This window comes from Canis aureus, chromosome 23, assembly GCF_053574225.1.
Source record: "Canis aureus isolate CA01 chromosome 23, VMU_Caureus_v.1.0, whole genome shotgun sequence".
Classification (NCBI taxonomy): domain Eukaryota; kingdom Metazoa; phylum Chordata; class Mammalia; order Carnivora; family Canidae; genus Canis; species Canis aureus.
The window spans coordinates 15,855,178-15,869,553 of NC_135633.1; the positions used below are offsets into that span (position 1 = coordinate 15,855,178).

A 14,376-nucleotide genomic window follows, 5' to 3' on the forward strand; every position below is an offset into this window, starting at 1 on the left:
AGTCACAGTGCCTACATCATTCACCTCACTGTATCTCATCATACAGGCATTTTATCAAGTCACATCATCACAAGGGTAAATATAGCACAGCAAGATACTTTAAAAAGATATTTTGAGAGACCATATTCACAAAACTTTTATTACAGTATATTGTTGTAACTCTTCTATTTAATTACTGGTATCTGTTAATCTCTTATCATGCCTAACTTCTAACTTAAACTTTATCAAGGTTGGCATGTCTTGGTAAAAGCACAGTATATGTAGGGTGTGGTAGTATCCAGTTTCAGGCATCCACTGGGCAGGGGAGATCTTGGAACACATATCCTCTGGATAAGAGGAGTGGGGCCACTATTATATTTGCTATTTGGTTTTCATACTTGTCTAGGTACTCAATAAGATGTTATAAACATCCTGAAAACAAGGACTTTGCCTTTTTCTGGGTATTTGCCATAGTTTGGTATATACTGTATGACCTTGGGCAAATGACAGAATTTCTTTGTGCCTCAGTTTATCTATAAAATGGGAATAATAAATAGTACTCATGTCATAGCTAACAGACACGGGTTAAAGGAGTTAACTTCTGCAAGCATACGGTAAATGCTAATAGGTAAATGCTTGCTAAATACAAAAATGACTCTCTGAACACAAAAGGTTCTGTATAAGGACTCTACAGATTAACTGCTATCCTAACTATAAGATAGTGCTAACTGCTATAGCACTACATGATCATATCTAGAAAACAAGTACAAACAATTCCCCCTTTAAAAGCAGGATATTTTTGCTTCACTCCAGCATTTATAATAACACTTTAATGCAGAAGGATGGCAAAAAAATGCTTGAGGGCCACTTCACCTGCTGCCTGTTTTTGGTAAATAAAATTTTATCGGGACATAGCTAATCCCACTGGTTTATGATTGTTTATGTCTACTTTTGTGTTACAGTGGCAGAGATGAGTAGTTTCAACAGAGGCAGTATGGCCTGTACAACTAAAGTATTTTCTGGAAATAATGTGCAGATCTCTGCTTTAAAGAGATAAAAAGAAATGACTAGTAATAAAATCTCTGTACTATTATGTTTGTATTAACTACCAAAAGTGACTTTACAATGCTCTGAAGGGTATTCCTTACCTCTTGTTCATTGACCAGAAGCTGGTACACTTTAACTCTGTATTCTCCTTTTTTAAGTGCTCTCCCCAGTCTAATTGTAATCTATAAATTAAAACATTTTTTTAGATGCATTATGTCAGCAGAATAAACAACCCATTCTCCCCACACAATTTTTGGTCTTCAAAAATTCTCTAGATTATGGACTTTTGAGAACAGGTATATTTTTTACCTCTGATTCCCAGCACCTAGAATAGTAACTGACACACAGTTAACATTTAACAAATGTTTGTTAGATGAATGAGAAACAACAACAACAAAAACAACCACTAAACATAAAAATAAAATGACCCTCTTAGGGTTATGTATTTCACCTTACTTGGAAACAGGGCAAGATGTTCTCAAATCTATCATTTAAAACAGATTCTAATTATTCAAAATTATTTTAATCAACCTTATTGTCATCTGAAAATGATGAAAGTGTCTCATTCAGTCGGACGCTCTCAAACTCTTGATTGCTGGCATACACTCGAAAGACCTTGAAGTGAGAGGACAAAACTCCAACAAAGGGCTCTAAATGTTGTTTGAAAGCAGCCAGAGTAATTCTTTTATCAACATGCACCATCAACCCTAAGTACAAAAAAACCAAAACAAAACAGAAACAAAAATGTAAAAGAAACCTCTGAGAATATAAACAGATTATATGCTTTTTTATTATACTGTAAGCAGAAAATAAAGTACCCCCTTCAATTATTTGACTTTTAGCTAATATACACAACATTGAATGGACAAAAAACATGGACACTGAGCATATGATAGATAAAATCCAACAGCTTCAAATGTTCAGAGACATTTAATTGCTTATTTATTTATTTAGGCTGCTGATTCCAAACCAAACTTCCAGGAATTTGTTTCAACTGCATAGATTTCTAGTTCTACACAGTAATAATGTAGGCCCTGGCTGGGCTCCAACCCTGTCTCTTCTCCTTCCTAACTAGCTATGTGCCATGGAGCAAGCCCCCAGCTTTTGTACATCCACTTCTTCATTTAAACAATGGTACTGCAGTGAGAATTCAATGAGGTAATATGTTTATCATGCTCTTAGCACCGTGCCAGGTATCTAGTAAGTGCCTCAGAAATTATTAGTAAATCTAGTTCTGGGATTTCTACAAGAATAAAAATGTCAAGACTAGTATACGAAGAGGTCTTTTATTACATGGTTGGACTGTAATAGGAAGAGTAAATGATCACAAACTCCTACCTCTTCAAGCTTCCATATAAGCTCTCTTGGTATTGTATTAGGATTATTTTTGGCAAGCTTTTTTCTTCTAATACTTATTTATCTTTCGTCCTAAGCCATTCATAAACATACTTCTGGAATATTTCTATATACTCTGGTCTTTATATTCTATCTAGTAAAGAGCAACAACTTCACTCATTTTTCTCTTTCTCTTACAATAGGCCATGCAGAATACACAAGCTGCCATGCTGCTGTGGGTCCATAGTTCCTCTGCAGCCATAAGCTGTAAGGCTCTCTCTAGGGTAGGCTTTGGTTTTCTGTGAAATTCACATCTAAAACATGCCTGGTTTATGTTCTCAGGTCATCCCAACTTTCGGGTTGATGAATTTTTGAGTGGACTTTTTCAAATAAATTAATGTTCATTTACTGTTTTTCTGGTTATAAGATTCAGATCCGCTACAGAAAAGGTGACAAGTATGAATTAGAATATAAACGTGATGAATTTTGTTATATATGTTTTAGGCAGCATTTAATTTCTTTAAAATGTCCATTTCTAAACTTTAAGGAGTGGCCCCTAAATGTTAATGCAGCTTTTGGCAAATAAGCCTCTATTTATACCACCTAGCAGGTTCCTGAGAGAAGAGTATAAGGAAAAATTACTTGATTAGAAATCGTAAGTCAATGGCTGGATTTAGCTTTACCACTTTTGCCTGATAAATGGCTGTCACTATGCCATCCAATGTCCCTGAGCCAGTTTTCTCATGGGATCATTACACAAGTCTCGCTGATTGCTGCTGACAAATGTAGCAAATTCTAAATCATTACTCAAATAATATGCTATTATTGCCATTTTGATTTCTGTGATAACTTGTAGTAATGTATCACGGGAAGACACAAGTGTTGATGTGGTCCAATATGGTGATTAGGACACCAAGTGGTATTGCAGTGAAATGGCCTGGCCTGAATGAATTCCTGGCTCCTCCTTGTACATTAGATTTGTGATTCTGATCTGTACTTCAATTGCCTCTCGTATAGTGGAGACAGGAGTATTTATAACCTCATGTATTTTGGGGTCAGTATAAGTAAAATGCTTAACACAGCCCTGGCCAAAATTGTTGGCTTAACTGATTGGCTATAATTATAATTTAGATATTACCATCATACATTTTTCCTATTTACCTCTTCAAACTAAAGAATTCAGTCTCTTCATGCTGCAACCTCAAAATATCTTTAAGGTTTTTCCTTTTCTTTCCTTTCTTTGATGTATTTCTTGAACAAGGTGGTAACCTCACTTGTACAAAGAATTTTCAGGGCAAATGCACTGCCATTTTTATTACCTTGACCTCCTTGTTTACACCTGAATGCCTGTAGACTGCAACTAGGTCACAGTGGAATAGCATTTTCAGAGAAAGTCTGTAATTACTCCTTTAAACAGTTTCTGGATTATAACAGATAGCTTAAAGACCACCTCTTTGGGGAGCCTGGGTAGCTCCACTGGTTAAGTATCTGCCTTTGGCTCAGATCATGATCCCACAGTCTTGAGCCCTGAGTCAGGCTCTTTGCTCAGTGGGGAGCCTGCTTCTCCTTCTTCTTTCCCCCCCCCAACATCACCTCCCCCCGCTTGTGCTCTCTCACATACTCTTCTCTTCCTTAAATACATAAACTCTAAAAACAAAACAAAAAACCCACCTCTTAAGTGTATTTTAGTTGTTACCTAAATTAATTGCTTATACTGTACACAGAATGTCATTTTGTAGGTATCAAATTCTTTGTCTACTATACTTTGCCATTTCATCCCTCTGAAGAATCTGTATTATATTCATTATTCACGTTACCCAGGCACCTACTTTCAGATCACTGAGGAACTGTGATGAACTGGTCTTTCTTAGTACAGACTCCTGAAACACCTGGTTGCTGGCTATCATCCCTACTGCTCTCCCTCTAAACCAGTTTCCATGGTTTTCATTTTTTCTTTTCAAACAAGCATCTGAAAGCTGAAGTAAACTGTAGTAAATGGGTTCTCTTGATCATGTTTACTATTTCAATTAACGCTAGTGAGTTAGTTCACTATGAATTTCCAGAAAAGTGGAATAAGACTCCTCAGACTATAATTCTAAGTATTCTTGTTAAATTCCTAAGGTTGAGACTCTCATGCAGTCAAATATCCAGCATATCATTATAAAACAAACCACTGGAATTTCTAACCTTTTCCTAAAGAGGAGCTGTTTCTAATTTTTCCAATGCCCTTGAAAGGTTGAGGATGGTAAGAAAGCAGAGTAGCTACTAGTTATTTTTCCTTTACTAGGATGTGAGGAAAGTAGGCGACAATGGTAGCAGTTATGAGGTGGAGGAATGCATACCAGGCTTACAATCAGAATACAGGAGCTTGATCCCAGCAGTGTGACCGACTAGCTGTGTGACCTCTGACAAATTAGTGAGTGTGTGCCAGTTTCTTCATCAGTGATAAGTGTCTAACAACATCAATTTCACACAGTTATTGAGAACTACATGAAATAAAGTTAATGAGCCTTATCAAGTAAAAAAAAAGCTACATAGGAAGTTAAAGCATTATTATAGAGTTTCTGCTCCACTGTGGCTCACTAATTCATTATTTTCCCATTTGAGTTTCTGGAAGATATTTATGTATGGGTGTCACATAGTTTCAGTGTTATTTAGAACTAATTAAACACAAATTTATTTATTTTCACAACTGATTTCATAATTTCTACCACTTCCTTTTAAAAGACTAAATTTTGGGACTATAGGCATCATAGCACTTAACTTTTATACTGGTTATTTGTGTGCCTTCACTACCAGATGAAACATGAGGCTGAATCTCTGTCATCTCTACTTCTAAAATCTACATAGGGCCTGGCATATTGAATGGATCCAGGAAAAATTAATTGGGTGGGTGGATGAACAGATGGATAAAGAGTGGGACTCCCTTCCCACTGTTACAAAGGTAATGGAGCAAAGGCATTCAATTCAAAGACTTAAATTCTAGTAATGGTTCTGCTACTTACTAGCTACACATGTACTTTTGGGCAAGTCATTCATCCTCTATGAACTTCAGTTTTCTTATCAGTCAAATGGGGATATCAATGTTTGCTTTAAAACTTTCAAAGAAGCTTCAAGTAAGATCAAACAAGTGTTTTGAAAACTAAAATATAAAAATATAAGGGGTAATATCAATATTTGCATTGTTAAAGACTAATGCAAAGTATTTATTTGAGCTATCCCTTGCAAACCTGAAGAAAAATTTTTTATATTGAACCTGGTTATCTTAATTCTCTGGCTGTTTTTAGTCTCATGTTTTCATAAAAGTTTAATTTTATTTATTTTAAAGTTGGTGTGTTTTTGTTGTTGTTGCTTATCCCAAAGGCCCAAATTGACAGATCTCTTCAATCTTTTTGTGATTATACAATGGAGAATTTCTAGTTTACTTTGCCTGGAGCTTATTTCAAAGTATCAACTTGTTTTTTTTTTCCTACCCCCAAAGTATAAACTTTAAAAAAAAAAAAGCCCCCTTTTCGACTTTCCCAGATAATTATGGACTATTGAGGGGATGTAGGAAGGGAGTTAGCTGAACTGTGGGATAAAGAAAGGGGATGCACAAATAAAAATTTTTTCCTGGGCAGTGAATATCAGTGACTATCAAATTTCCTAGTGTCTGGTCAAAAAAAAAAAAAAAAAAAAAATTCTAGTGTCTGGTTCTTCTTTTTTTTTTTTGGTATATCATTTACTTTTTAAGCTATTCCTTAAGTTCATACTTAGTATTTTATCATAATTCTTTGCCTTTAAAAAATTCTTAATTCTTTTATTTTTTTTCACTTATCTTTCCCAGAGCTGTGACAACGCAGTTGTCACAGGTCTGACGTGTTGCAGACATCCAAGAACACTTGCTACTACAACTGCACCGAACATGAAAGCAAAGGCAACAGAGGACCTTCTTAAAATCCAGGAAGTTATGGGTGGTCTTAGAACAAAGTATCTAACTCTTAGCTGATTCTTTTCTCAACTAAAAATTTATATAAACTGAGAAAACAACTGGTGCTGTTTCAAAGAGCCTTTTTCTTTCTAAGTACATACATTTATGTCCTTCCCCAGAACCTTCGTCTGCAGCATAGGGTTCTGCTTTGAAATACATGTACTGTATTTCTCCCCTGCTCTTGCCACTCTCATCGTATTCACTATCAGTTCCAGAGTCTTCTTCTGCTGTATCCCAGGTTTCTTTTTTCCCTTCATTTGCTTTAGTTCTTCTACTACTTGTGATGCTATGAGAATCAAGTCCATTAGCCAAAGGAATCTGAGCATTATCTGCATTGCACAAAGTGTCACTGCTATGACTGGAGCTAAGAATGTCACTGTCCACTGAACTTGTACTCCTGTCATTATTCACATCTGAGTCTGATCGTTCTTCAGACTGAAAATTTTCAGGATCAGAAGTTTGAATGTGCTGTTCAAGTTCTCTATTGTCCACTGATGTTGAAGAGTCCCTCTCATTGAGAGGTGATTCTATGTTTTCAAAGTCACTTGTCTCAGTACTTTTGCTGCTGTCCCCATTATCTCCATCTTGCTGCTGCTGTAGTGACAAGCTTTTGAGTTTTTCAGTGCTTTCTTCTAGAATAGCTTCCACAGACTTTAGGCTCCCCACAGGTCCTTTGACTCTTTCACAGTCATCATCCACATTACCAGAATCGCCCCCAGCTTTCTGGCATGCTGTCCTTTTGGAATAAGATCCTGGGGACTGTTCAGGTAACAAAACAAATAATCTGATCGTATTTGCATGACGATCCAGGAGTTTCCACAAATGGGAATCTGTAAAGGCCATCTGGTAATCCAAAGTCTCAGAACTTTCAACAAACACCTAAACAGTAAGCCAAAAAGTTACATTACATCATTAATTTTAGTGACATTCATTCTCATTCATATCATCTCATTACAAGATAGAGCATAGTAAGTTGTAAAATTTGGGATGAAAACATTTCTAAAGGGAATGTGTATTATTTTAGGAGACTAAATAAAATTAATATTATGTTCATGTCTTTTTAATTAGCCATAAAACTGACAAGACAGTTGGGATGCGCACATGCATACGCAGATTATCTTGTTTATACTGAATTGCCCACTTTCAGAATGTTTCTGTATTCCATATCTTGCCCATTACGAAAATAAGCTTAGCACAGGGATCCCTGGGTGGCGCAGCGGTTTAGCGCCTGCCTTTGGCCCAGGGCGCGATCCTGGAGACCCGGGATCGAATCCCACGTCGGGCTCCCGGTGCATGGAGCCTGCTTCTCCCTCTGCCTATGTCTCTGCCTCTCTCTCTCTCTCTGTGACTATCATAAATAAATAAAAAAAAAAATTAAAAAAAAAAAAAAAAAAGAAAATAAGCACAAATACAGATAGAGGAATGTGTAAAAGACATGTTGGGAATGCAATACCAAAATCCAGATTATAGGGAAAAAAAATCTAATGGACAAATGACTTGATTTCTAGAGTGAAAAAATGGCAAGGAAATAAACACACATAGGGAGATCTTTAGGTTAAAATAGACTTGAGCGGTATATCCTAGACTTTATTTGGATCCTATTTGAACAAAAAAATCTTTTTTTTTTTTTTTTTTGAACAAAAAAATCTTATCAGAAAAAAATTTTACAAGATAACCAGGGAAATTTGAATACTGACTAGAGATTGCTTGATATTAAGGCATTTCTGTTAATTTTCCAGATGTAATAATATAATTACGGTTATGTTTTTTTTAAAAGTTCTCACCTTTTAGAGATATAATAAAGATTATTTATAAATAAAATATTTCATCTGGGGATGTTTTTCAAATAATCTTAGGGGGAAGTAGGTGGTTAAATATAGATCAAACGGGAGTGGACAACTGTTCAATAAATGCTACAAATCAGGACTATTAGCTGATCATTTAAAGAAGAAATAAAGGGAGATCCCTCCCATTTTTCACCCTAGAATGCTATTAGGATAGATTAGAGATTTTAATGATATGCACACAAACAGTGCATGAAAGTATCCAAAGAAATCAGAGGTAAGTAAAAATTACATATTGGGATTAATATGACAACACTAAATAAGGTTAAATGATATAAAAGTCTCAAGACTGCATTAAGATGAATGAGACTGGAAAAGGCAATAAATAAAACATGACTAACAAGGAAAACTTTGGATGCAATTTATCCAGAGTAAACTGATGGCATTAGGAATAAAATAGGAAAAACAATAAATGACAGAACACATAATGCTATCAAGAGATGAAACAAACAGATCAATGTGAACTTCCTTTTTCTATCAGAGATAAATAAGTAGGCAAAGGGAATAATGTTGGGCAAACTCAAAGTGACAATCCTCTCTAGAGTAGGCATATGTTTGACTTTCACCATGAGGTACTGTTTTAGGGGAGAAGTTCAAGAATGAACAAAATTCACAGAATTCATGATTCAAGAATTAAGAGGACCGGACAGTTGTGGATAGAAATAGTTAGGAAGGCTTCACCAGGAACTAATCTGGGGCTTGAAAAAAAATGGAGGGGGGGGAAGAACACTGCAGGTGGGGGTAGCTCATGAACAAGACAGAGAAGAACCAGCAGGACTGACTGAGAAGGATGGAAAGACGTCTGATCTCACCTGATTACAAAAGAAGGTAATTACTGAGAGAATGGGGGAATTCAACAAGGTAAATTATAGACAAATGGTGGATAGCTCTATAGGCCAGCCTTGTAATATAAAACCTGATTTACTATTATCAGCATAGAAAATAGTAACGAAAAACTAAAAGACATACCTTGTTACTTCTAAAAAACCCTTCAGCTTTCAGGGTCTTACTCGGCACAGTGAGAAGACGCAGATCATTGTAGCAGCGTTCCAGCACTATCCGCATTGTTTCGGCAGGTAAGTGGATGGCCTGTAATGGAAGAGATTTGATTTAAAAAAAAAAAAGGTCTCACAAGGATAATTCTGCTTGACATGGAAATGTGGACAATGAGATACTGCTGAGTTCTTAAAAATAGAAAGAAAATTCAGAGAAAATAATTTTTGCAGAGGTTTACAAAAACTTTTAAGAATTTATGGAAAAATTTTAGTCCTACACATTAATTATGCTGTACATTAGGTAAACGAAGTATCCCTTACAAATGTATGCTCTGAGACTATTTTTAAGGTAATGATTTTTCACTAAAAATTCAATTCCTCTCATACTTGCACAAAGTAAATGAGGTGATCTGCTTCCAATGAAACAAAAACTGAGAGCAGATATCAAACCAATACCCTGTTTAACTTCTTAACTTTTGATGGGTTATTCTGTATTCTGTGAACAGTTATTAATACTTCCACTAAATCATTTTTCTTCTGTGAAAAATGGCATTAAATTAATAAGTAAAATTTAGTTATTCTAAAATTACATGTCCTTAATTTGAGGTGTCATTATAGGAATTTCACAAGAAATGAGCAGACAAAAAAATTCACATTTTAAAAGCATGATTTGTTTTCAACACAATTACAGATAACTAATTCTTAGGCAGTCTAGTTATACCTTCTCCACTGCACTTCTTGGCAAAATATTTTGAAACTGCCTTTATTCTCTACAGATGTGTTTTTCCCCAACAAATTATTATTATTGTATTAGCTTTTACAGGGAAGGGAACATCACGTGTTTCTTACGCAGTCTACCTCAGAGCTCAAACTCTAGATTAAACTGTAATATAGAGCAAGCACACTAATGTAGTCCTTTTCTGAGAAATTTAATTGTAAAATGTAACTTCAAAACGGGATCTGTCTCCTCCAATTATTACTTAGGCAGAAGAGTTAGAAGTCATTGCTTTGTTAACATAATGATATTTAAAACCCAACTTTTATATAATACTTTATCATTTTTCCCCCACAAACAAAGCATTTATTTGTTCCATTAACACCAACCCTGTTAAAATAGGCATTAAAAAACCCAGATGAGATAACAGACAATACTGCATAAGATGAATGCCTAGAAAGTGGATCAACTTCTTGTCTTGCAATTACTGAACAATTTCCACTACACGAAGGCATCTGAACCTGGGCCTCAAGAACTCTGAACAATTTTAGTTATGTTACCTACAGAGACCAGTATAATCATTTCATTTGCAGTGGACTAGCTTTAGGTCAGGGGAAATTGGAATGTTTTCATCATACTTTTCCAGGTCAAAGATTCTGAATCAGTCTATGTTCTTTATCACTAAGTCACCAAATGTGGCCAATGTTTAATTCACCACCTCCCCTGTCAAATGTGCCCCTCCATATCTATTAATAGTTCATTGCTTCTTCGTGGTGACCCAAGTCTGAAACTTCTCAGGTCATCTGTGCTCCTTCCTGCCTGACTCCAACCAATCATAAGTTTGGCAGATTCACCTTTTATACCATTCTAACAAGCCACACCTTCTCTCATTTTAGTCCTATGCCTTCACCCGAATTATTTCAAGAGCCTCCTCATCTACATTCCTGACTCCTCCCCTCCCTCTATCCATTTGAAATACGAGCCTAGTGTCACTAGACAACCATTCTACAGTAGAGTTCTCATCATACCACCGCTGTACTTTTAGGAAAACAACCTACTTCCTATTGCCTACGTCAAATAGAGCACATCCTTTTGTGTCTACCACTTAAAGACTCTCTGTGAAATAAACTACCTTCTACTTCTAGGCATGTACTTGACAGAGATCTAGCCAAATCCATATGCCATTGCTATGTGCACTTACCTCACACTTCCTGACCTCCATACTTTTGTCAATTGATGTCTTCCCCTTGAAGAGTCCTTCTAACTATACTTGCCTCCTGCTAGTATATATTAATTCCTCTACCTTACTCGAACTATCACATAATGCTTTATACAGAGAGGCCACTAAAAAATATTCACTGACCAATTTTAAAACTTACCTTTGAAATAAGTTGTTTGAACTCCGTGACTGTTTGATTTAAGTAAGCACGAACAGTGACAGGAGCTGCTACAGATTCTGCCTTAAGATCAACAACATGAACTTTCACCATCACTTCTGTCACATTTGAAAAACAGAAAAACATAACTGGAGGTTATTTTTAAAACATATTTCACATGAGCACTGCATTTTTAATGTGTTTCCAATAAATGGCAAAGAATGTTTTTCTAATCACCAAGATGGTAAACACACAATGTTATACATGTAATAATACAAGTTAAAACTTCTCTTTCACAGTTTATCATATTACAAACATCTAAAAAAAGAAATAGAAATGAAGCTAATGGAAAAGTTCTCCTATCTCTTTAAAACAACAGTCAAAACATGATTTTTTAAAAGTATATACTTTGTTTCCTTGTAAAACATAACACAATCAAATTTATGGAGCATATTAAAAACACCCAAAGCTCCAAAATACAGACCCAAACCACAACACTAAATAAATATAACTAGAGAACATAAAACAAATTCTAAAGGGGACACAGCAGCCTACCTGCTTTTGAACAACTTTCATTATACCACTCCAGATCTTGTTCATACTCAAAAACTTCCTCTCCTCAAAATAATACTCTCTACATCCTACAGAAAATTCTACAGAAAAACTGCTTTGGTACATGGTTTTTTTCACTTAAATTCATTTTACAATTTAATCCTATATTCTCCTCTTCTGTTTTCAGATTGTAGATAACTAAACTTTCAGTAACTAGGAAAGCAAACGATCTTCAAACACTACATTGGCTTAAATGTTTTAATTTCTTTTATGAAGTATACATAAATCCTCAGTTTTTTCCCTAAGTTGCTAATTGAAATCAGAAAAAATATTCTAAAATTAATTATTTATAAATAAAGAATACTTTATCAATCCATATTTGGATAGTAAAATCCTAATTTTACAATCCATACTCACATGGAGAGTTCTTGTTAAAAAGTGGTTTTATTCCTGACTTGTGTTACACTTGTAATCATAATTTTTGTTAGCTAGTCCAAAAATCACCTGCAAGGAAATGCTCCAAAGGAACTCTTTATAAACAAAGCAGAGGGCAGCCCTGGTGGCCCAGTGGTTTAGCGCCACCTTCAGCCCAGGGCGTGATCCTGGAGACCTGGGATCGAGTCCCGCGTTAGGCTCCCTGGGTGGAGCCTGCTTCTCCCTCTGCCTGTGTCTGTGCCTCTCTCGCTCTGTGTCTCTCATGAATAAATATTTTTTAAAAAATAAATAGAGCAGAGTCTGACTGATGAAGCCCTTTAGAGAATATGGTACTTAATCTATTTAGAAAAGAGGAGCCCTGATTAGAGAGAGAGAGAGGAGAGATATGTAGGATCGATCCAAAGAGGAACAGAATTTGAAAGAGTAGAAGGTTTTATAAGTTCAAATTTTAGGAGTAAAAGTAGAGAATATAAGTCTGAATTCTGATTAACAATAAATGCAAGGGATTTAGGGTCACAACAACAATAGTAAGAATTCACTAAACGTTTTGATTGTCTTCTATTTGTTACAGTTTACATATAGTGATTATTAGAAGACTTTGGACATGTAACTGTCTTTAGGGACTACTCCTGGTACAGCTAGGGGTGTGGTCATTTGCTTTTAAGATCAGTCTCAAGCAAAGAAAAAAACAACCAAGATATTGAGGAATGTGCTAGATTTTAATGAAAACAAAACAAAAAGCTGAAGTCCCTGGAGAGTATGGAGAAAAATAAAAAGTGTTGGCAGTGATGGCTTATGAAACCACCTCTTCAAGGAGGCCCTGAAAAATAGACTCTACTTCTGAAACTTTATGGGAATATGCTTTTCTTGGACCAGGGTCTCTCCTATAAATAGAGAGGGTTGGGAAACAGGAGGAGAGAAGGGAGTACTAAAAGAGAAAAATCCCACTGAAAATTATAAGCTTTAAAAAAAAAACCCTATTTAAAAAAATTTTGTGTATAGCTCTTTGAAAGTAATCTAGAACCTCATTGGCAAGCTTGTTGCTGACTACTTCCTAACCTATTAAAATTATTCTGCATTTTAAGAACATATAAAATTTAAAATTAAACTCATTTTTAGTAGCAAAAAACCTTCTTATGCAAATTTTAAGTTTAGTACAACTTAAAAATACCATAAAATTCTTTACCTCCAGGTTTATAAGACTGGAAAACTTGATCAGGCTTTCTCGTCTCCAGTAGCAGATCAAACATATATGTTGACTTGACTCCTCCTAGTAGAAGTCCCATTGGTGTATCTTCTTCTCCTTCATATGATCGTTCAAGATAATCATGAAACTCATCATATTTAACAAGGCGACAGCAATCCATGGGTATGACCTCTTCTAAATCCATCATCTAAAAGGAAACAATGCCCAAGAAACAAGAAAAAAATATATACAGTATTTTAGTCTGATGTTTAACTGCACTACCAATAGCTCCTAACAAAATTCATGTATTTATGATTTGCATCAAAGCCAAAGACATCAAAGTTAAAGGCACAATGCCAATGCTATTTTTAAATAATCATTATTTCTTATCCCCCAAATCATACAATTTATGCACCAACAAATTTTAAAGACATATCTGGTTTTAAAGAAAGTTAACATTCTAAACTTTAGATAGATTAAAAATCTATGTGTTATAAGCTACTGCTCTATAATCGCTAAACTGGAACACGGGAGAATCACCAGTGAGAATATGAGGCTTCTGTTTAACCCAACCTGGAGAAGAACTGGCAGCTCACATGTTTGGGTTTAACCATTCTGCTAAGCTCAGGGGAACAGCATGCCTCGGAGAGCCACCACAGAGGCCACAAGTTTGGTGTCTCCCATGTACCACTCTGCAACTCCCTTTCCAGATGAGCCTCCAGAGTCCCTATGGTTCAGGGCACAGGAATTTCATCAATTTCTCCCTAGCTCACATCACTGGTAGATGACATACTATGGATGCAACATCTCTTAAGTGAAAAATAAATGGCCTGGAGACACATGGGATTACTTCAAAGTACTTTATACTTATTTATGGTCTGTGATTATTATTATTATTATTACTGATTTTTAAGAAAAACAGTAAGCCTTGCGGTGTGTCCC

At 35.6% G+C, this 14,376-nt stretch overlaps 1 protein-coding gene across 3 annotated transcripts in view; it reads right to left on the reverse strand.

The window, feature by feature from the left end:
• USP47 (ubiquitin specific peptidase 47) overlaps positions 1 to 14,376 on the reverse strand; it is a 117,255-nt gene that overhangs the window by 7,846 nt on the left and 95,033 nt on the right. For all 3 annotated transcript variants that reach the window (XM_077866467.1, XM_077866465.1, XM_077866466.1), the window contains 6 exons: positions 13,435 to 13,642; positions 11,265 to 11,380; positions 9,145 to 9,264; positions 6,433 to 7,210; positions 1,558 to 1,733; positions 1,128 to 1,208 (listed from right to left, as the gene is read on the reverse strand). In XM_077866467.1, the coding sequence (XP_077722593.1) occupies positions 1,128 to 1,208; positions 1,558 to 1,733; positions 6,433 to 7,210; positions 9,145 to 9,264; positions 11,265 to 11,380; positions 13,435 to 13,642 (1,479 nt within the window). The remainder of the gene's footprint in view (positions 1 to 1,127; positions 1,209 to 1,557; positions 1,734 to 6,432; positions 7,211 to 9,144; positions 9,265 to 11,264; positions 11,381 to 13,434; positions 13,643 to 14,376) is intronic.